Consider the following 24,083-nt stretch of genomic DNA (forward strand, 5'->3'; position numbering starts at 1 on the left):
GGGTGACCAGGCATGACCTGGCACAGGCACCGAATCTAATGTTTCAGTGCAGGGGTGAGAAGAAGGGAGCAAACAGCCATGGGACCTATGAAATCACACTCTGAGGGCAGCCAGGCTCCTGAGCAAGTAGACAGTAGCGCAGGGAGGGCTTGTGGTGTTCACTGCAGGGAGAGTGGGGGCAGTTGGGAGCACATCTCCTTCCTATCCTGTGTCTATCCCGGAAAGTGGGAAGGTGGTGAGTGTGTGTGTGTGTGTGTGTAGCCTGGACCTATGGCATTCTGAGCTCCCCCTTGCAAACAAAAGGCAAGGACTTGAACAGAAGTCCCCCTACCTCCCTCATCAAATACCTGTGAGTTTTAATAATTGAAGCTACTCCTGGATTAAATTGATTAGCTTATAGAAATGCATTTCTATACATACCCATTGATCAACGTAGCACACACCTAAGTTTAAACTCTTTTTACCTGCCCCCTGTTGACCAGTTTTATATTTACTCTTCCCTGAGGTTTTGTCTCTTTTGTAAGGGTGACCCCTTTCTAACCCTGACTGTAGTCTTGTGACTTCGTACTTGAAGGTAGACTGAAGAAGCCCTGGGTCTACTGCTTCCGTTCCTTCTAAGGTTACAGGAGAGACTTCATGAATATTAGGAACTGTGGATATGAGGGAGAAGAGAGGAAAGAACATATGTGGTCAAAAGACCATAAAATGCCTTGCCAAGTGCAGCCCAGGAGGCAGTCCTTAGAGGAATCAGAGGGAAAGGCGGACTGTCTTGGAAGCAGAGGTCAGGGGTAGGCTGTGCATGAACCAGAGGTGGGATGTGCAGTTTCTTCGTTTCCCAAATCAGATATTCACTTAGGTGGAATCGACTGTATCTCTTTACACAACATATAGAAAAGAACAGATACGTGCAACAGTGAGGTTGTGTAGATATGTCACCAACACAGAATGACTACCAACAATACAACACGCAGAGAGAGAAACAAGTATTAGGAAAATGGTTTAATATTGGAGACAGAAGCAAAAAACCGCATCACACAATAACATACATTACAAAAATAAGTCTGACTGTTTCAACTACACGGTTATGTTCACAATGAGGACAGAAGGGTCAGAAAAAACTTCGATCTAAACAGCAAGAAAGCAAACTCCTAAAGTTTAACTAATACATTTATCCACTTAAAGTGACTGAATACTTCTAAGTCTAATTATCTTATTGTGTAACTGCACAGTACAGAATAAAGAGTGAAACTTACCGCTGTATTTTAAGACAAAATTCTAATGCTAGATATAAGCAAAGGGAAAAAAAGAAATCAAGCCAAAGTTTTTAATTCTTAAAAGAAAAGCAACTTTCTTTCTATCAACCAGAAATCAAACTTGAAATCAGTCATTGTCAGGGGGCCCACAAGAGTAAGCCACAAAAATTTCCATTTTTTTAATCTCCAGTATAAAAAATCCCACTGGTACAAAATGCATAAGTACAATCAGTTGTAGAAATAGGAAAGCCTGCGTTTTTGTTTTTTTGGCTCAAATTCCATCAAACAACAAAATCCAAATGCATCAATAAAACAGAAACAATACTCAAATGGTCTTACAGTTTCCACTAGGTTGCATTAACTTTGGCTTTTCTCAGACAATATTTAAAAACTATTTTGTAGTTCTAAACAAAATGGTATTATTAATCTACAAACAACAATTCCCACAGCACAAAAACACAAATACATTTTTGTATGACATTATTCAAAAGGTAATGAAACTACATTTTTTTAAGTTTTATTATTTTTTAATTAGCACTTAAGATAATAAAAACAGAAACAGTAAATGATTCCAGAGTAGCACAAGCCAAGGAACTAGAACCCCTGCGGTGAAGGAAAGATGAACTTGTCACACCGTGGAGGTGCCATCTGATCAGAGTTCTCTGAGTGAGTTTTAAAAGTTTATGCTTTACACTTGATTTTTAAAAATGCAGTTTCCCTGTGTTTTGTCTTCCGGAAACAGGCCCTGTGCACCCTTGCAGCTTTTTCCTTTTGATACTGAGAATTAAAGGACAGTCTGTCTCTGAGGAAGGCTATCTTTCTAACAATGAAACATGCAAAACCAAAAACCTCCCCCTCAATGTACTGTCTTGGTTGCCTGCAAAATCAGAAACACTCAACAGAAGTACCTGCCTGGCCCGAGCCTCTGAAGGGGGACCGCAGGTGGATTAAGAGGAAGGAGGGCAGTTTGCTTCCATGGGGGGAAAAAAATCAAGATTTTTTTTTAGAGATTTATGTCATTGGTAAATGAATAGATTCTGAACGAGATGGTCTATGAAATACAACTGGTATTCTCTTGTGTTTCTACATGTGTACCTACACACCACCATAGAGAGACTGAGGAATGTGTGTGAGTACTGTTAGTGAGCTGAGTGCTGCAGAAAGTACAAAATAGCCCTCAAGGATGAAGGAAGGCCCCGGCAGTAGTAAACAGGTGTGGGCTAACACGAATCATGTCATTGGAAGTGCACGTGCTGGAAGGAGGAGACTTTTTTTTTTTTTTTTTTTTTTTTGCATTGTGAGAGGCTAATCCTTTCCATCTCAGGGCTATCACAATCACACACAATTGTGAGAAGCTAATCCTTTCCATCTCAGGGCTATCACAGTCAACACACATGTTAAATCAAATGGGGTCGGGGTGAGAAGGAAAAGGAGCTGAGACCAGAAGCTTGCAGGGTATGTTTTCCCAGAGGCTGGAAGTGTGTTGGGACAGTAGGTATGACATTGGGGGTCTGTCAAAACAAGACATTTGCTCATATGAAGCCAGACTCTGAGGAACATGGCACTTTCGAAAGCTACAGCAGGAACTAGTCCTGGTATTTGGTTAGTAACTGTGGTGAAGAGCAGCGCTGATCTCCTCTTACATGGCCAGCAACTTGAAATGTGTTCACCTAAAGATCAGAACACCCTAGAAACCCAGAGAGGCATGGAAAGGCCCGAGGGCTTTCATGAAGACACCTTGCACATTCAGGTGTCTACAGCAGTCTGAGAATCCCGAGCACAAAGGCTGATTCAGCATTACATAGGGGTGTTTAACAAAAGCAAAATTTCTTGAAAGACTGGACCTTCAAAAAGCCATTTAACTCCAGGGTGTATAAAAATATTGTACACTAGGACATACCGTGAAACCCGATCTCAAAAAGCAGACATCATCTTTAGGGATGTGTAGGGGCTAAGACCTACCTATTTTTACCTTCACAGAGTCTACTTAAGCTTAAGGAGCACAGGAAAATAGGAAGGAGGGGGGATAAAAAATAAAATAAAAAATGGTTTAGGAAAAAGACTTAAGAGTTTTTTGGGTTAGTGGGTGTCTGAAAAAACAAAAATAATGCAGAAGACACAAATGGGGGAAAAATCTAAACACCCCAAAACAAACCCAAGGATGACAGTATAAAAAGTTACCAACACTCCAGATAGCTCTGGGTAGAAAGGGTTAAAAGTTCAGGACTTTCTCACCTTAGAGGTTTCCAGACAGTATGCAGAGAATACATTGTGAGGGCTGCCGTCACAGCACTGATGTGGAGTGGTTAGAAAAGTGACGCACGGCACTTATACAATGTCTTACAAAAAACAGCATAGAGAAGTAACAAACAATAACAATTTCAGGCAACAAGACCACGGAATAGCAAGTTAACAAACTTTGTAACCTTTTTTTTTTCGTTTTAAATATTAGGGATTTATACAAAACACATAATAAAATACCATGTTATCAAATCACTTCTCACAGGAAACACGCGAAGCTCTAGGAAGGAAGTACCTTTGGAATTTGGCACTAGATAGTTTTCACTTTTTTTTTTTCTTTAAAAGAAAAAACAAAAACAGATCACATTTTGCTGAACACAAACACATCTAATATAGTTCACAATAAAAAAGGTGACATCAATGCTTCTCAAGCCAACACAAAACTTATTCTGGAATAGTTTTTTTCTCTCACATGAAATTTATTTTTTTAAGCAAACAACTTTTTTTTTTGAAATTCTTTTTTTTTTGTTTTAAGTAAACCAATTCTAAGCTTGTCTTATCAACAAATAACATTAAGACCTTAAGACTCGTGATGAGACCACAACTTAATCCACAGAAGCACCAACATGACGCAGTTTACAGTAACCTTTCTCCTGTACATTGGAACAGTATAAAATATAGGTAATTTCATGTGCATTAAACCATGGATTGTCTAACTGTGAGTCAGTTCAGCAAAAGGTGACACAAATAGGTAGCATTTGCCCCAAAACAGGGTAAATATTTTTCTTATACTAATCTACAAAAGTGGTTCTCTATATATATCTTAATGAGAAAGTAAGCCACCTAAAATGGCCTTATCAAAAAACTTTACACTGCCTGAAAAATGTAAAAACTATTACAGACCTCTAGAGACTTAAAATCAGACAGTTTTTTTTTTCTCAAACTGTTTTTGGAAGTAGTCTGTTAGAAACCAACATTCTGTGTCCCTGGACACATATTGCTATTGTCACCAGTGACCGGGCAGAATGCCAATCCCTGTGTAATACTTTCAAGTCTGTTTTATGAAAAGAAAAAAAAATAAGAAAGAAACATTTTTGCCACAGGTTTTGTTTTCTATAATTTGTCTAATAATTTCAGTCTTGCATGAATGCAGCAATGTTTTTCACATTGACTTCCCAGAATTCATAGCTAGATGAGGTCACATGCAAATTTCAAAGGTCAAAACTAGATCAAAGGTCAGTAGGAGAACCAAATATGATGTGAGGTCAGAAAGACATCAGAAACAATGACGGGACGATGAAACTGTTTTTGAGACGCCACAGGGACATGCTAGGCAAACGATGACTAACGGGCATGAAGATGTCTGGGGAGAAAACAAGGAAGAGTCAGAAGTTACACAGAGCCTATGTAGCAGCAACAACATCACTTTCAAGGGTAGGGGAGAAAAACTAATGCAAATCTTAGGTCTTCAGGGAGTCTATGAGCCATTCACATAATTTGCATTTCTTACACTCTTTTTCCACAGCACAATGAAACCCCAAGAGAATCCATCTGGAGAGAGTGAGAGGGGATGGATTCTGGGTGTTTTGGGGTGAAGGACTAGGAAGGGACAGAGGAGAGGGTCCAGTTTGAACAAAGGTGACATATGGGGAAGTCAAGACAACTGAATTATAAACTAGATAATGGAAATTACAAACAAAATAATCAGACAATACAAACAACAAGAGGATAAAGCATGAACTTTAGGTCTAGGGTTCAACGGTGAAAAAAAGCCCATTCCTAGAACAATTCCTCTCGAGACTACTTCAGAAGGTTCTAGCTAGACAGAGAACTGCTCTTTAGATACCCAATAAGTTAACAATAGGCAATAAATAACTTCCATTATTTCTGAGGCAGTAAAAATTTTGTATAAAAATAGAAATGCTTTTTTTACAAATAAAATTTACAGGCCTGTGGCTTTCTTTTTTATTTATGTATTATTTATGTATTTATTTATTATTAAATTTATCTTTCAAGAAACATCAAGTATTTTCACTCATTTTTATTTTATTTTTAAACCCTGTAGCTTTAAGAAACAGATCTCTAAATCTTTTTTTACATTAATCCTTTCTAAAAACAAAAATAAAACAATAACAAAATAGACAACCAGTGTAATAATCTGACCAATAAATGTCATGTTTCTTTGAACCCTAAAATAAAATCCTACTTATATTAAAAGAAACCAATGTACTGGGAGGGTGTTTTGTGGAGTTTTAAGTGCTTCTCTTGGCTTCTCCCTCTGCTGGGCCACCACATCATCTCTAATGGTGGGGCCCTCCGAGGGGCGGGCGGGCGGGTGGGCAAGGAGGGGTGAGTGCTCCAGGCAGTGCTCTTGGGGCACCAGTGGTTCAGAGTTAGAACTGCACATTAGTGTTTGCTTGCCTTTCAAATTCTCAAGATGTCATTTACTTGTTTATATGTTTTTCTTTAAAAAAGCAAAACAATTTTTTAAAAGAGTAAGGATATTCAAATTGCGAAACAAAGGAGAATACAATGGCACGGCTGGAGGAGGGGTTTACTCAATAAAAACAAGGTAGCCCAGGTATTAATTATGGCAGACTGGGTGGGGCATGAGTGGAAGAAATGGAGGCCTTATTGTAAAAATAACCGTCTCTCTTGGTAACAGTTGGCATTGTGGTCCCTCCTCTGCCTTCCCTGTTGAAAACAGGCTGGCTTGTGGGACTTACCCTACGAAAGCTAAAGTAAGAGCAGGGAGCATCTGGGGCTAGGATCAGTAAGGTTTGCTGTCGTTTTTGGAGCGCTTCAGCTGCACCTTCAAGCGTTTCATGCCGATCTGAAAGCCGTTCATAGCCTGGATTGCAGCTTGTGCAGAGACTGGATTGTCATAGCTAACAAAACCTGGAAAACAAAGGGGAAGGAGGTAGGGAGGTCAGGGTGAAGGGGAAGCCAAGTAGAAAATGGGGCTGGCGGGGCTGGCCGACATAGTGTGACTGCAATGCTGAGAGGTGCCCAGCCCAGGATCAGAGCTGGGCTCTGCTAGGTTTATGTTGTCCTGTGCATGCACAATATGTGTGGATAGCAGTGGAAATGCCCACTGGCAAGTAATGAAAGAGCTAGCTCCACGTAGGACAAAAGCCTTCCCCAGAGAACAACAGCTAAGTTTCTCGAGTGAGCTCTGTCCCTCTATTTAGTGCTTTGAAGTCACACCTGTTTGTTTGACACCCCCCCCCCAACCCTAGCTAGGGGTCCTTTGGGAAAAATTCTCAGAAGACAGTGAGTACTATATATACTCATAGACAGTCTACACAGGGTTGGCTGCTTCAGGATGAGTCAACCACCGAGTTAACTGAATTAGAATAGTGTATACTAATTTATTAACATTTTGGAATTACTGTTCAGACAAACCTAAGGAAAGAACAATACAGCTTCTCTTTGTCTCAGGGCTTAGTAAGAGTCTCTGCATATCCCAGTTATTTGTATCTGCAACAATAAGCCACCATCAGAGAGACAGGGCATGTCTGTTTTTGAACAAGAACAAATGATAACCTACAAAGAGTCAGGAGGAGAGAATTCTGGTTGTGGAGTTTGTTTTAACAGAGTGGGAGGCAAGTCAGGAGTACCAGCATAGCTTGGTCAATGCTGAGGTAGCGGTGAGCTTTTCATGAGTGGAGACAGGAAGCTATCCCAGAGATTGAATTTCACTTCCACACATCAGCAGTTTGGAAGATCCTACCATCTTCATCTACTTAATACTATTAAAAGTTTAAAGCTAAAGAGAAAATTCTTTTTAAGCTAGTTGAGGGAGCAAAGGACATAAACATACTTTGAGTGGAGTTCTCAGCTGATAAAAAGGCAAGAAAGCTTCTCACAGATAGGCTGAATTGCAAAACTGATTGTTTACATTTTTATTAACTTTAATTCCCAGTACGAGTAGCCTCAGATCCAAGCCTTTCATCTGGTGTGACTCCTCCCTCTCTCAGGGTCTTGGGTACAAGTGGCAGGCTGACTGGAGAATGGAGTGAGTCAGGAGTGAGATAGAGGAAGGAAGGATGAGCTGTTACAACAACAGCTCAGTAACTAACGGTGTGGGGGGCAGGGGGTGGCGCTAAGACTGCTCACCTAGAGACCTGGGAGGCAAGGCTTTTAAGACAAATTGAAAATACATCCCTGATTCTCACAGCTACAGCATGTATTATCAGGAACATACTGGTTAAGTAGTTTGTGGACTGACAAAATTTCTTTTCAAGGTAATGTTTCCTCAAATCACAAATACCTTGTGGTATAGTTGCTTTTAGTCTTCAAATAAACTTAGAACAGTTATGCAGCTATGAAAATTGTCAGTCAAAAAGCCTCACACAGGAAACCTTTCCAAAGGTGAGCTGTGGCTCTCAAGTGCATGCGCCCCGTGTGTGTGTGTGTGTGTGAGTGTGTGTGTATGTCTCACGAGCATCTACCCCATGTGTGTGTGTGTGTCTCTCACATGTGCCCGTGTGGCGGCTTAGTGCTCATGTTGCCCCTCAGCTGCTACAAAGGCATCTTTACAGTCCCACCACGGAAGTGAGGTGGGTTTAGGCTGACAGCCTTTCTCCTAGAGTAAAAACAGTCACTGCACATGGTTGATGCATCAATTCTTCTAATCCCGGAGGTGTAGGCCTTCCTGAATGATGAAAGAACCTAGCACCAGAGCTGTAGGAACCAAAATGTTATCTAGCAGTCAGCCAAATAAAGTCTGAATTTCTGGCTATCTGAGAACCACCCTACTTTATATTTCTCTTTGTAGTACATAGATTCTGATCTCTTTCAGCCCATATCTTATTTAATATCATGTAGTACCTCCCACAGTGTGAATTAACAACTTATAGGAGTCCTATCAGCAAAACGCTGTGACACTCCCTGAGTTAGAGCTTGCTAAGCCAGGCTCTGAGCACCCTGGATTCTCAACTTTGGGGGCTAAATCAGTCAGAAAAATAAGTCATGGATTTAACAAATGCTGTCCCTGTGGTATAGAAACATCAGGGCATGAGTTTTCATTACTTTGTTAAAAAAGAAAAAAGAAAAAAGAAAAAAGAAGACAATGCTCCCTCTGGTCAGAAAGGCTGCAAGGACAGACAGGTGTTTGGGAGTGTTTGGCTAATACCCAAATATTCCTGTGCTCCGTGCATATTCATGTAGCCCTGGCAAATCCTATGATCTAAGCCCACCATGGTGCTTTGTTCTCTGTAAGCATGGCATACACCAACTGCTAGTCCTTAGTCTACAGAGATGGAGTGGCAGCAGCTTGGCTATATCCTTCTTATGACTGGGACACTTTTAAGCCTGAGTATCAAGCCCTGATTCAGTGTGTGAGCTATTTGAAACTGAGGCATAAGACTTCATGGCAGAGTGTTAGCAGTGCTTATCTGTAGCACAGACTAAACATTCCTGACTCCATCTGCAGGGCTTAAAGAAACAACTACTGCTCTACGGTGAAATGGAATCAGGTATATAGAAAGACACTTTATTACTACAGTATAGGATATTACCTAAGGTAAGGGACTGTCCCCTTTTGTTTGGCTCTTCCCCCTTTTCTGATTAAACACCTCTGTCCAAATCTCTGTACATGCAGCTAGAAGGTCAGGAGCTACCATCATAAGGAAGGCCCTTTTGACTCCTGACTGGGAAACCTGCAATATTTAGCTAGGTTTCTTTTGCATACCAAAGCACTTGCTCAGATTGGTCTGTTTGTCAATGAAGACTTTAGCAGAGATAACATTTCCAAAGGGCATGAACATCTGCAGAATGTCCTGGTCTCCAAACTCCTGTGGAAGGTGGTAAATAAAGAGGTTTGCTCCCTCTGGACCTAAAGAGGAAGAAAAAATCAGAGTAAGGTATCCCCCAAGTCTTAGTCCCCAAAGCCTCTTAGGAATATTTCAGTAATAGGTAGGCTAGCCGTTTGGCTTTTCTTATGAAGAATAAACAGATGGATAATGTTTAAGCACCAGCATGATATTCAGGAAAACACTAATCCTTTGAGATGTTCTCACTGATGGTGGGTGGGGGTGGGGTGGGGTGGGACATGCTATATGTAGTTTCTTTTTCCTAGAGATTCTTTGGATCACTTTGGCTGCACATCATCTCCATGGGGGAAAGGTGAAGGTAGGGGCAGGGCAGGGAGAGAATTTGGAATGGGTTACTCCTAGGTGGCCATGTTTTCTGTATGGACTGTCTCCTGAAGTGGAAGAAAGTGTCCTCTGCATTCTAAGCAAATGCAGCAATTTAGAATAATGGATACACCAGCAGCAATGCTGCTCAGATCCTCAATCATTTACTTGGTTATCTAGGCAGGTTTGATTTGGCAAATCTGTGTCCACACACTATAATAATCATCTCTGGTGAATGACTGGCAGGGAGTCAACAGCTAGGTGGAAAGGCAGATAAGCTTAAAAATTTGACAGGCCTTTATATCACTGAGAACTCGCCTTGGGAGTAAGTTCAGTGGACACAAGAGTTTCTCCAAGACCAAGTGTTTCTCCTTTCATTCAAACTCCAGAAACCAAGGGAGAAGGCAAAAGGTCTGTTTAGTTCTACAGCTTAGAAGGTTAGTTTTCTCAAGTTTCTCATTAAACTCAAGACTAATCTACACAAGGGCTGTGTGAAAAAAATAAAAGAAGATGCATTGGGATATTTCATGGATGCTGGAAGAAAGGAACTCACAGAACTGGGAAAGTGACTTCTGTACCTGGCTCTCACAGGAGAGAGAACCTGCCCTGTGGAGATCAGGGGCCATGACCCTATGATCTCCCTACAGAATTCCTACAATGGGGAATGATATCTATGTGTGTGTACCTAAGTAAAATGAGAATTAAAAGAACTTTGCAAAAATATATGAATTGATACATCTTTGTCTGCCCCTAGAAAATTAATGAAGAGTTTTAAAGAATGAGACTTTACTGAAATCAGAAATGTAGTTATTTCTTCTTTACTTGAAATCATGTCAATATCACTGTATTGCTTACAGATTCTACGGATATGTCTACAATCCAGCTCTAGGGAGGTAGCCTGTTTTAAAGGCAGACAGTTATAGTTGAGACTTAGCCTTAACTGTTTTCTGGTTCTAATATGGATAGACTGAAAACTCCAATGCTAGAAATGGGTGTGCTATGTGCTACTGCACCATGTGTACTCTTAGAATAGGCATGCTGGTCAGATGTGTACTCCAGATTGAATGTGCCTTTTAAACAAAGGCTTTAAATGCTGCAAGAAGGATTAATGGAGCCCAATGCATTGTAGGGAGTGCTGCTACTCCTGAAGTCTGAGCAGTAAGTACACTTTTAATGAACAGGGCAGACTGAGTGCCTGAATGATCCTGCAATCCAGAAGGCTATACACATTCTGAATGTGTCCAGGCCAGACAGATGGAGACCATGACTAGTGAGACAGACAAAAAGAGGTTTGGGTCCTTTTGTTTGTTATTTTGTTTTTTTGTATATAAATTCCAACATCTTCCTGATTCCTCTCCTCTGACATCCCTTTACCAAGAAGTAGTTTGATCTTTTTTACCCTCCTAAACTGAGAAAAAAAGCAGCTTCATATCGAAAAACCTTTATTACATGCAACTGGCATAGCTGATACCAAAATCAACACCTCTACCCCCCAAACTAACACACACTCTCCCCCCCCCCACACACACACTTCTAAATCTCTAAAAGCAATACAAACCTGTTCACAACTCACCCTTTCTATCTGTCTACTTTCTCCAGCACACGGTAATTGGTAGTTGTGTTGTATTACTGGTCCCTATGGACTGTTGTTGCACTATGTATTCCTCACAGGGTGCCCAATGTAGCACAACCCCCTAGGCCCAGAGGCACCTATCTGCTACAACAAAGCTTCACCAAACCACCAGTGCTGGTAGTCCTTTTGCTGGGTACCTGGGGGCTGCAACTACTTTGAGTGTAAAACTTGCCTCCTGTAAAGGGAGGGAGATGGGATGAGAGTGGCTATAGAATGTTCACCATGGAATGAAATGGGATGGGCTTTCCTCATATTTAGATCTGTAGGAATGGTACAACCCTTCACAAACTTTAGCTATGGAAACTAAATCATTTGTCAAGTCTAAAGGTTCATTTTTCCTGTGGTGGAAAAATACACCAGAGTCCATGACTAAATCCTTCAGGGTACATTTCAGCTTTGACCAAAGATTAGCATAAGAACAGAGCTGTGGATTAGGGAATCTGTAAATCCACTAAGTAGTAGACCTGTTTTCTCCCACTCTTGCTATAATTTGCATTTTAAATTACATTTTACTTAAACTAATGGCAGATGGATGATATTCTTTAGCTAGATTAACTGGGTGAGAAGATGATCAAGAGAGAGGTATGAAAAGTCAGAGACAGGGATGGTGGCAGGAACAAACAAACCAAGCCAACGAAATGAACAAACCAAAAGCTACCACTAGCACAAAAATAAAGAGTCCTAAACTAGAGCCTGAACTAGAGTTAGGACTTGGCGCTCATGATGTCCTGTCTTTATTAGTCAAAGCTTACAACAGTGGGCTGAGGCACTGTGTCTGACTGACTCAGTTATCTTGTCCTGTACAGCTATGCTGGATGGGAGACCTGACAATCCGGAGCTATCCAAGGGTCTTAGCTCTGTTCTTTACAGCACCCCCTCTCCCCCATGGTGCTTCTCAGTGGCTTTCAGATCCTACAGAGACTAAACAAAGATGGCCTTGTGGTGTTCATAATGCGAGGTCCCTTTCAAACACCCAGTGAAACACAGTTCTCCAAATAGCTGTGCATGCTTGAAACCTACAAAAGATGTCACAGCTAAGAAGAAGGGGGCAAGGGGGTTGAAGCAATGAGAAGTAACGTAGGTCTCATGTAGTTTTTCTTTTATGAAGACCTCTATGCTCTTTGCCAAAGGAAAATTTATTTTCTATTTTTTACACTTTTAAGTTGTATCTCCTTAAAAATCCTAACTTTGCAGAATAAAACCTTGATATCAGATTACAGATTACCAGACTCTTTATATAAATATCTAAGCAGAAGCAGTCTGTAACTATGGTGTGAAGGTAAAAGGAAAAGGACAAGAATAGTCTTCTTCCATCTTCTGGACAAGTCAGAAAGAGAACAGCAAGTTGCTGACTGCTCTACAGCAGCTTCAGTAAGTAAGGAAATGAAAACCGTGGTATGTGGTGGTGTGCAGTTGTAGTTACACCCTAGCACCTGAGAGACGGAGCCAGTAAGACTGGCACATAGTTAATGGCAGCCTGGGCTGCAGGTGAGACCCTATCTCAACCAACCAACCCATAAAAGAAAAGAATCAAAAGGAGGAGGGACAAACTTTCCTTATTTGGGGTAAGTAATTAACCATTATATAAGTAGCTTTAGTTCATTCTCAGGAGTAGCTTTCTGAAATGTCTACTGCCTTACTGGCACAAGGCAATCCATCATTCCCTGTCCCAGAAGACATCCTTCCCACAGTCTAAGTCAGTTCTAACTGGATTCTCTCATTAGTCAGAACTCTCGCTTTCTGAGAGGCAACTTTTCAAGGGTTGTGGACCCCAAAACCTTAGGGAATTCAGGAGAGGAGACATTCTTACCCTACACCAGCCTGAATCTAATGATACCCTCTTACTGAGGAATTTCTATGAGGAGAGGAGACTGAGAGCTCCTGCTGACTGAAGAGAGGACCTTCAAGGCACTTTTGATGGTAGCAACTAGTAAGCAATTTCCTGTGAATACCTGATAAGAACTTCAGGGATGAATGAAAAAATATAAGATGAATAGAAAACTTTTTAAAAAGGGCTTATGCGTGAGACTTTTAACATGGATTCTAGAAAGTGAGCAGGTGACTAAGACTCTCGTTCAAATTACCATCTTCTAGGCATGCTCTAAGGCAAATGCAAGTGTGGCTGGCCCCGCCAGGCCCTGGGTACAGACAGATACCCACCTTCCTTCTGGCTGCCTGCAGCACTCTGCTGTTGCAGCAGGCTCTGGCTGTACAAAGTGGGCAGTGCAGCTGCCGCGTACTGCTGAATTCCTGAGTAGGCCTGGGTGAGGGCGTCCATAGTGCCAGCCGTACCATTCGTCAAGCCTGTGGCGCCAAGTCCTCCATTCAGAGCCGCCATACCTGAGAGCATTTGAGCAACTTTACAAAAAACCCAACAATAGAGAAGAGAAATAGCACTTATTCATTAGTGCTTTCCAAAGGAAGTCAGAGAATCATTTGACACAGTACAACAGCAAGTGCATGCAGCTTACACACGAATTAAACCAACAGAAAGTAAACAACAAAACAAAACACAACAAAACCACACAAAACGATACATATGGAGAAATAAATCACAATAATGTGGAAGAAAAAGAATTAGACAATGATAACTCTCCCTCCCTTCGCCAGTGAGGCCCTGCAGTCAGACAAAAACCACTCCATGCAGTGTGCTGCTGGCAAGTACCACTGGGATCTTTTTGAAATATATACCTCTGCTTCTTTGATCTAGGAGGCATGTAAAAGAAAAGAAAACCCAAAGCCAAACCAAACCTTAGTGGCTGAGGCCTAACACACACATGTCCACTGCTGTACACTAACTTCGGAGCAGAGAAACCATTTACACTTAAGCTGTGTGATGGGGAAGTGGCAGAGCAGACAAGGTCTTAGTTCTGCACCCTAGTGAGTCAGCAGTGCCATTGACACAACTTTTCTACACAGTCAAGGGTGATGTGAGGAACTGGGAATACATAACCTAGCCGGCTCAGAATAAGCCAGCAGGCTGCTTACACCCTATGTAAGGTGTGTGTGTGCATGTTTGCACACACACACAGTAATCAGTGTCATGCTTTCTAGTGAACAAGGATGACACCGTCTATAAACTGGGATTTTGGCAGCAGCGTAGGAGATATGAATGTAGACCAGTGTGTAGTTTTGTCCTTGTATCTTGGCTGTTTGCTGACTGTGACATTTTCCTAGAATAGTCAGAACAAACAATGCTTCATGGAGTATGGACTTTCACATGAACTCAGGAAATGGAATACATAACACAATCGCCTTTGGTTTCTTTTTTGATTAAAAAGGCTGTTTTAGAAAAGATCTATTTCTGAAGAACTTACTGAAATGATGGGAACGCTGGTGGTGATGGAGGATAGCTAGTAAAGATCCTGGCAAAGATAAGGGGACATCAAGTCAGCTGTCCCTTTAGTGCCACCACTTGCAGTCCTCAGAAAGGAGAGGAAGTGGGGATTCCTATTTACACTGTATGTGCTTATGCTGATGGGACAACTTCCTCTCTCAGACTGAAAGGACAACACTGGGATAGGAAGTCGACCATGACTTAGCAGTAGACAACTCTCCTAACGCTCTGGGTGTGGAGCCCTGAAGGAGCCTGAACTGGGCCTTGAAGAGCGGTACAACAGTGTCTTTATAGAAACTGGATAAGGAAAAGTCTGTAGAACTCAAGGATAAAATCCTACCCCTCTGAGAAAGGAAGTAATCTGAAGTCATTCAGAAGCTATGCACAGTAAGCTAAGAGGCCATACTGCACCTCCCCTAGGTTCTCAGTAGGAAGAAGTTTGTTTGCTTCTCTGTGGTCATGCAGAGAAGCACTGTTAGAGAACTTAGAGAGTCCATCCCCTAATTACTTCAATGATCCCCCGGACACCACCAAACCACGTTGACAGAACTGTGCCTTTTCTTTCCACCCATCCCTATTGCTGCCAAAGGTCTGGAGAGTAATTCTCTTTTCCCTTTGTGTACTGTTCAGTATGCATATGATACTCTGAGTATGTGAGATGACAAGGAACTGGTGGAGTGGATCTTTCAGTTCCACAGCAGGTATTAGAAATACAGGCCATCAAGCTGTGGACTCAATCCTTCTATAGGAGGGACTTCTGGAAGAAAAGTGACTTGCCCTCTACCTCAAAGTGTGCCGTTTCATGTATGCACAGCAGCCTGTGGAACTCTGGGTAGGCCAGCTGCCTGACATGCTGAGGCCTAAGCTGCACTCTAATGAATACCTCCAAATCTACCTGTCATTCCAGCATTCTACCATAGCTTGTCAGATAAGTGTGTGTCCACACACTGCCACATAAGTCCCATATATAAGGACCCGATTTAGGCTACACCTTGGAATTCTCCCCCATTTCGTCATTTTCCACCTCTTAAATCAGAAACAGAATGAACTTCCAATCTTTCAGAACTAAATGTGGGAGGCCTGCAGCTCCACCAGGCAACATTTCAGCATTCTCCTCCATCCTCTGGGTAGTGTGTTGTCATGGCTGCTTGTGTTCTTAGACTATAGACTCCAACCCAGACCTACTTTCTAGAAGCTCTGCTTGCTTCTACTGCTGCTATGCATGCAGAAGACAACTCATAGCCTTATATGCTTGGGGGCAGTTACAGAAAGGCACTGAAATAGATGGAGTAGAGATGCCAATGTGGGGGGAACTGGTCAGGCACCTGTGCACATATGGACCTGTGGGACAGCTTGGTCACTCCAGGCTAAAGCTTCCCTCTTCTATGATATAAATCTTTATTGAATAAAGAATAAGAGGGGTGAAAAAGTTCTTTCAAACACAAATGCATTGAGAATATTTTATACACACACACACACACACATTATATATATATTACATTGGAACTATACTATCTTGGAAAATATATTTTAAAATCTTAGAGGCTATGGGTTAGCTAAATTCAGGGACTAACAGGTAGAGGACCATATAGAAGCATCTGGAGAATCATCAGAGGAGGACTTCAACTTGGGAGAGCAATTCTTATAAATTAGCTGATGTTATTCTATATTAAATAATCATGGTATCAAAGTTAACACTTACCAATTCATCTGTCAACATCTAATTACCTCTAAAAGCCTTGGACAATAGAAGCAGAGGTTTGAGAAAGTTTAGTTGAATAAAATATTTCCATTTAAAAGAATAAAGCTTTTCTTTGAGAAAACTGAATGGATCAATTATTTCCCCTAGTCATCTATTCTCACTCAAGCTATTTAGACAAAGAAAGCTGGACACAATGAAAGGTACTGACAAACTTATGTAAGAGAGGTCTAGGTAGTTGGCCTGACAAAAGAGTTGATATGTCACCTGACTACTAAGTTGTTACATTTAATTACTCTTCAGAGGTCTTCACTCACAAACATAAATTAGTTAAAATGGCAGACGCACTCTTGAATATAAACAAGTATTCTTGTGAGCACCATGGAGATAGTACTAAGCAGAACTAGAAGGAGTGACCATAAGCAGACATCATTTATTTGCAAGCCACTCTTCTATGTGATATAGATCACATACAAGAAAGAAAAGGTAAGGAATATATTAGACAGGGCTAGCCTGCTAAGCTACAAGCTAATAAATGAGGATCTGGGGAAAGCGACTGAAATTACGGAAGATGAATATGAATACAGTTAGGTGCACTTCCATGTTTGCCTACGTTGTTAAGATCACCAATGTGCTCTGGTACAGAAGGACACTTGTCTTCATAAACTGCTAGAAGACAGATCCAAACAGTGAGTCCACAATGCAAATAAAGAGCAGTGTAAGCTAGGGTAATGTACTTAAATCTTCTCTTCTTTTATCTACATAAAGGAATTTGAAAATGACTCTTCACCAAGTGTTCTATGATTTTTTACAGTAAAAGAATCATAGTTTTAAGGACGACAAATTAAGCCACGTAGAAGAATCACATAATTTAAACAAAGAAAAGGAAGGATGCATTTCACTTATATTTAGAAAAAAATCAGATAAAGGATCCTGAGTGGATATATATGCTCAGAACATTTTTATCTTAAATATTAATATACAAAAATATAAAAGAAACCTATGTTTATATATTAAACTATCTAGATGCAAGCCCTGAATGACTTATATTCTTTATTTTGTTGATTCTGGCTTTACCTTTAGACAGCTGTACTTTTTAGCTTCACTCATTAATATACAAGGGAAAGGTAAGTTTTTCAAACAATTTAACCTAGCAACTCATCTGTGAACCCTTTTAGAGAGGCCTTCTAGAAGGCACAGGGTCCAAGTCTAGGCTAAGATGTGTCATCTACCTATTTTTTCTCTAGCTGCTTTGTTCATGGAAAATAGCTGGTTCTGTTCAGAAAACCAGAATTCTTTCATTATTGAGCCACAGTACCTTATACTAACCATTCCTAGGACACAACTGGGGAGGAAACAATATGTAAGCTGTCATGAACCTAAAAAGTATTTCTTGATTACCTTGAGAGAATTATCTGTAACGGGTGATATCATCCCTTTTGAGGAAGAATGAACCAAGAGGATACTTCACCCTAAAGGGGTTTCCCTTATTATTTAATCTGAGAGAAGTAGTAAAACTCCCTCCTTGTTGATGCTGAGTTTGTAGAAGAGGTTTGCAATAGCAACACTTAACAATCAAGAAGGAACAGATTTCCATGTGTGCATAATTTTTAATTAAACATTTTTTTCCTGGTTCACACTGGTGGGTAGGTAGGGGTATGTGAAATTAAGACCATTTTTTCTTGTCATGAATTATGTATATTTCTATTAACCCACTTACAAAGACTGAAAAGCAGCTACTGAATTTGAAACTGTTGTCCTTGCCAGAGCAAACTTTGTGTGACATGTGACCCCCCACACAAGGACTAGCTGTGGTTTCTCATCATTCAACACAGTTCCCCTTGAGTTCTCACAATAAGGATGGGAAAAGTTCAGCAACACAAAACAATGCAGGCACAGAGGGACAGGACATAGACGTGTGGACACACAGCAGTCATGAGCACGTGCTGAGGAGGACAACCATTCCCACTGGCCTGTGACTCTGCAGACCAAGGACAGGCAGGCGATCAAATCAAAGTCCTTGTTTGAGGGGAACTAGGTCCTGGGGCAAGAGAAGCAGCATGAGGGATGGATGCACACACACATCCGAAACCCAGGTGAAGGGCAGTAGGCTGCACTGCTGTAGGACAGGGTCAAAAAGAGGTGCTGCACCAGAAACAGGACTCGGGCCTCCAGGCTCCTAGGTGGCTGCTGGAAAATGTAAAAGCTGGAGGCAGTTTTAACTGGAATAAAACATTCTGGCTGTCACAAGGTTACCAGGCCATGTACTTATGCTAATTAAGAGCTATCATATGTGGAAGGAAACATTTTTTTTTCTTCAGGATCAGATAAAACTATGTTTGTTTGTTTTGGTTTTTGGCCTCCCTAGAGCAACAAAATGAAAAGATTTAATAAAACCTGAAGATTGTCTAGTTATTAAAATATGGTTTCTTATCAGGATTATCTGAGTTAATCTTGATGTGGCTACAGTTCAGACTCTTTAAACATTTTCATGCATTTATTCTGTGTATGTGTGGGAGGGGAGTGGGGATACATGCTTATGGAGCTCAGGGGACAGCTTGTGCAAGCTTGTTGTCTCTCCTACCAGGTGGGGCTGAACCCTTACCTGCGCCAAGCCATCCTGCTGATACAATCTTTTTTTTTTCTTAAGTTATTTCTTTTTGAACTTTTAAATGTAAATTACAGCTTTTGCTTTAAAATAATTACGCGATCTGATCACTCAGTAAAACAGTTAACTACTTACTAACTCATGGCTTAAAGAGAGGTAAATGGCCAGGACCCATGTATTAAGAATTTAAGCAGTGCTACATTGCTCAGGCTGCCTGGCAGACAACTAGGTCCACAATGCAGACACTCTGTTGGCTGTTATGGATCTCCTGGGCAACCGGGTGACCAAATGGATGGATAGGCAAGTTAGCTGTCCTCCTAGTGGCTGATGCTCAGTCTTCTTAGTGCAAAAGCCCACACCCAAGATGATCTTCAAGTGTGACTCATCCTCAGGCCTGGGCATTATTCCCACATGCACCTGAACAACAGAACAGTTAGCTGTGTGGGCAGAGGCCAGCCACCTTTCTAAATGAGTGAGCTTGTTTCAGAATTAAGTGTAAGGCCTGTGTTGCCTGTCACAGTAAAATGACAGCCTATACAGTCTTTACTGTAGATACTCCACAGCTCTAGGTTCTTAATAAAGACGACTCTCCTTCTTGCACTACCTCCTTGTCAGTCAGTTTCATTTTTGGCTTTTCAGGGACTAGGTTCTTGTCTGAAAACTTTGGTTTTCAAGCTGGAGGGCACCTCAATATCATTTGACCCAGATTTTTCAATTTTCCAGTGGAGACTGTAGGCCAGAGAGGGAGCTGCAATGTGCTTGAGCCCTTATTGCTGCTGAACAGCAGTAAAGCTGGACATATGGTTCCCAACTTCCACTCCATTAACTTTTCTATTACAACACCCTGCCTTGAAGGAGGGCCGAGGAAACCAAAACCAAACCAAACTCCTCAGAACCTGAGACTGTCTAACGACGGTACTCTAAGGATTTGAGCTTATACTACTCAGTGGAGAGAAGCTGGGGGTAGGATGTGGTTGGTTTAGAGATAAAATCAAAGGGAAGCTTCTGCCTGTTGAACCATGTGCTCCTCCATCCCAAGTTTTAGTTCTCCCCATTTTATATCCTTTTTTGGTCAATTCTGGCTGACCATTTTCTAGAGAATTTAGGGGAAGGCTGTCCACCAGAGCAGCAAATACTCACTGTTTATGGTACCTGCTAGTGCATTAATATTATTCAATCCGACAGTGGCTCCAGCCAATCCTTGTAGAGTTCCAAGAGAGGTCAAGGAATTCATGGCTGCACCAGCAGTGGAATTGGGGGTTGAAGCAGCCACTGAAAAACAGAGAAAAGAAGAAAGCACAAAATCAGAGCCAACTGGAATGGACAGAAACCTGTTGTCACTAACAGGCTAACTGTGGTGTCACTGAACTGGGATTTTTCTTTTCCCTTCAAGTTTTCCTGTGAAAGAGAAATGGCTACAAATGACTTGTAGGCCCTTTGGCACATGGACTTGGTAACTGAAGCAATCACATGGTAGGCTGGGCTCCTAGCTCAGTGGTGCTGTGCCTCCATGTGCAAGGCCTTAATTTCAGTTCCCACTCTTGCAATAGCCTGCCTCTATCTGTTTTGCCAGCACACTGAGTATGCTTCGTTTGGTTTCCTGGGGAAAACTGTGAATGATAACCCTGCAAGTTTACGTTATCCTCTGTTAGTCCCACCGTGGGAGACTCTTACATTTGTATGTTGAACTTTGCTCACCAAACTTTCTTCAGCTGTATGTAAAGTCCTTTTAGACTTATAGCCACTGTATATTACATTACACTTTACATTTCTAGAAGCATCAGTATGGACATTTCAATAGTCACTTGCTATTCTGATTTCTTAGATCCCTTAAGTGTCTATAAACCTATTAGTTTAACTGCCTTCTGTTAATGCTCTAATAGTTCTAACATCAGAGAGCCTGAGGAGATCTAGATACACTGTCCAACTCTGACGCTGCTAGTGTAAAGAGAGTTTTACTGCTTATTTATTTATATGTTAGTGTTAGTGTATCTGCATATGTATGTTGTTACCTGTGGAGACCAGAAGAGGGAGTCAGATCCTTCAGAGCTGGAGCTATAGGCACTTGTGGGTCACCTAACTAACATAGGTAATGACACCAGCAAACACTTTTAACTGCTGAGTCGTATTTCCAGCCCTAGGACTCCTATTCTTGGTCCTTGGTTTAACTGCATTTAATGATTTCTAAATGTGAGCTTTAATATTATTGAAAGATTATTTCTGGAAATCTTAGAGGTATTTTCAGGGATGATGTCCGTTTGATTACAGAAAGTACTAGGGGACAAGACATAGTAGAGGCTTTTCAAACGGGTTTAGGGCTTTGATCACCCATGTAAGGCTCATGTGAGATCTGTTCACTGCTATATTCTCAGAGGGAAGTACCTATAACACATCTCAGCAGTAAGTTTTGAGATCGGTATTTTTATTTGTAAGTTCCTAGCTTCACCTCATTCTAACAATGAAGCCTTTTGGGGCTCCATAGGATTTCTGAGATGGTCTTCTGTTAGACACCTCAGGTAGGCCATAAGCTTCCTTGTATTCTTTATGCACCAGGATTCTTAGAAAATTTTTGCTCCAGTTTTTCTATTTCACCAAATACCTCTAAGGTATTTGAAGCTACATTTGTTGTGCTGCTTCCTGGGTTTGCCCTTCTGCTTACCCACTCACCTCTCAGCTTCCTATACGAATTCACTACTTGTTGATGTGACTAAAATACAAAAAACATCTTACTATACATGCTAGTTTTCCCCTTCCAGTGGGAGTTCTCTTTGATAACCTAGTTCATCTAAATTATGCATATCTGGCGTATTTCCCATGGACTCTACACATGAAAGCCTGGACCAGACTGTGCCAGTGAATAAGGTGGGAAACTATTCATGATGCATGTTTGAATTCTAAACCAGAAATAAATAGTAGGAAACCAAACCAAGCAAAACTATGAGTTTAAGTGACAAGACTAAAGAAGTGCAAGGACAAGTAAGGACATCTATCCATTTCCCCCTTCCTAGAAAAGTGTCTAAGTCTCTTCTCCGTAAGTATTGAGGGAATCTTGGCATTTAAGCCACAGTCTGTACCAGGTTCCCTTCTTCTCCAGTACTACCTGCCCAGTATCATACTCCTGAATATGAGTTTCACAGAAGCCCAACTGAGAGTGAGACAGCAGGGCTCCCCTCCCCATGGCTCCAAATCTACAACTATGGCTCTTCCAGGAAGAAAAGACTCCACCATTTCTAATTAGTCCTAGTCTCTTCTCTTCTGTTCTGTACTGTTCAAGTTATAGAGTAAGCCATGAAGAATGTAGGACTTCCGCTTAAACTGCTTGCTAGGGGAATACTGGCTTCATTTTTACCCTCACACCATCACTTATAGGCTAGAAGTCTGTTAGAAAAGGCAAGTCAAGAGGAATGTAACCTATGACCATTGTACAGAAACTCTTCTGAAGATTAGAGGAAAAAGAAAAGCAAGTCATTGTTCCTTTACCAGCTTTGAAGCAATAACACAGTTTCTGTCTAGAGTGTGAAACAGGCTGTAAGAACACATGTTCTTTTAAAGGGATATATTTATTTGAAACAAAGATGGGAAAATTGAAGCCAAAAGAAAGTGCTACTGGGATTTTTTTTTTTTTTTTTTTTGTAAGCAATTTTGAGTAGGCTGATGGCTCTGATGAAGTAGTGAGAGAAAGAGTTAAGGAGTATCTTCCCAGGGTCAGTGCATGTCTCCAGGATGAATTAAAAAATTATACTACAAGGGCTGGCTTTAATCATAACAGATTTCGGAGGCTAAAAGCAAACAAACAAAACAAAACCAACCAACCAACAACAAAAAAAAAATCCCAGCAAAACCAAAACAACCCCCCTCAACCAAAGAAACAAAAAACCTGCCAAACAACAAAACAACCTCCTCCCTCCGCCCCCTACCCACTCCCTACCCTCATCCCCAATTTGGAATTGTGCTAAGGCTAAGGACACCATGAGTGGTGACAACAGAAAGATATGTCAGGTAGGAACCTATCAGATCAAGCAAAGAGACAATGAGGAGAGCCATTTAAAGAAAGAAAAACACAAAAAACCAAAATGCAACCAGCCACTCATAGCTCATGGCTATGCCTTTGAGGAATGATATTAAGGGCACCATGCAGAGCAACAGTCTTTACTGCCTTAACCTTGCTAAGCTGCTAAGCAAACAACAACCAAGAAGTCAGTTTGGGCGTGAATGAGGAAGATCAGGATCTAGATTTGCTCTATTATCTATCTAAAATGCCCAGTTGTTAAGAAGATATCATAATATAAGGCAAGAAATAAGATGGAATCCATACATAGCAAAAGAACAGACAACAGGGGTCCAGATATTAAGACTTAGCAAGCAAAGAAATCAAAGAAGATATTAAAAAGACACTCAACTAAAGGAAATCCTGCTTAAAGGAAGGAAGAAAGTTATTCAATAACGTTTAGTCATCAAAAAAATATCAATGAGACAAAGAATATACACAAAAGGAAATTCTACAGCTGAAAAGGAGCTTCAATAAATTATTTCACCATAGGGCTCAAGGGCAGATATGAACCAGTATGAGTAAACTTGAAGCTATTAAAAAATATACACATTCTAAAGGACAGAGAGAAAAATAAAAAGTGAACACAGGCTCATAGGATTATGGTCCACTGTTGAGCACATTAACATGTACAGAAAGCACAAGGCAAAGGCAATAGTAGAGACTAGAAAAATGTTCCAAAGCATGATGGTTAATAATTTCCCAAGTTTGGTGAGAGACATTCATACATTCAAAAAATGAAACAATTCTAACTATAGTAAACTGCTATGTCACAAAGGACAACCCATATTCAGATACACAAGTGCAAATACTGAATGTCAAAGACAGAGGAAATTCTGAAAGCACCAAAGAAAAAGGTCATTATACAAGTGGATTCAAGTAAGAGTCAACTGACTTCTCAGCAGAATCAACGCACTTGTAACAGGATATACGGTACGCAACGTCAGAAAAAAGCAAAGCCAAAACAAACTGCCAACTAAAATCATATCCAGCAAAATTATCTTCCAAAAATGGAGAAAAGAGTTCCCAGATTAGAACAAACAAACAACAAAAACAAAAATAAAATTATTGCTCAATAGGTATCAGCTGTCTCCTAAGGAATAATCAAATTCTAATAAGAGATC

The 24,083-nt window shown here is 40.9% G+C and overlaps 1 protein-coding gene across 12 annotated transcripts in view; it reads right to left on the bottom strand.

Annotated features, from left to right (window-relative positions):
• Window positions 1-984: 984 nt before the first annotated feature.
• The window catches only part of Celf2 (CUGBP Elav-like family member 2), a 500,527-nt gene continuing 477,428 nt past the window's right edge, over window positions 985-24,083 (bottom strand). For 5 of the 12 annotated variants that reach the window (XM_028764795.1, XM_028764799.1, XM_028764803.1 and 2 more), the window contains 4 exons: window positions 20,064-20,183; window positions 13,428-13,625; window positions 9,190-9,333; window positions 985-6,392 (listed from right to left, as the gene is read on the bottom strand). In XM_028764795.1, the coding sequence (XP_028620628.1) occupies window positions 6,265-6,392; window positions 9,190-9,333; window positions 13,428-13,625; window positions 20,064-20,183 (590 nt within the window). In that variant the 3' untranslated portion in view covers window positions 985-6,264. Of the gene's footprint in view, window positions 6,393-9,189; window positions 9,334-13,427; window positions 13,626-20,051; window positions 20,184-24,083 lie in introns of all 12 variants that reach the window. The other 7 variants (XM_028764800.1, XM_028764801.1, XM_028764804.1 and 4 more) reach the window with 5 other exon arrangements.

Source organism: Grammomys surdaster, unplaced genomic scaffold (assembly GCF_004785775.1).
Source record: "Grammomys surdaster isolate TR1022 unplaced genomic scaffold, NIH_TR_1.0 146, whole genome shotgun sequence".
Classification (NCBI taxonomy): domain Eukaryota; kingdom Metazoa; phylum Chordata; class Mammalia; order Rodentia; family Muridae; genus Grammomys; species Grammomys surdaster.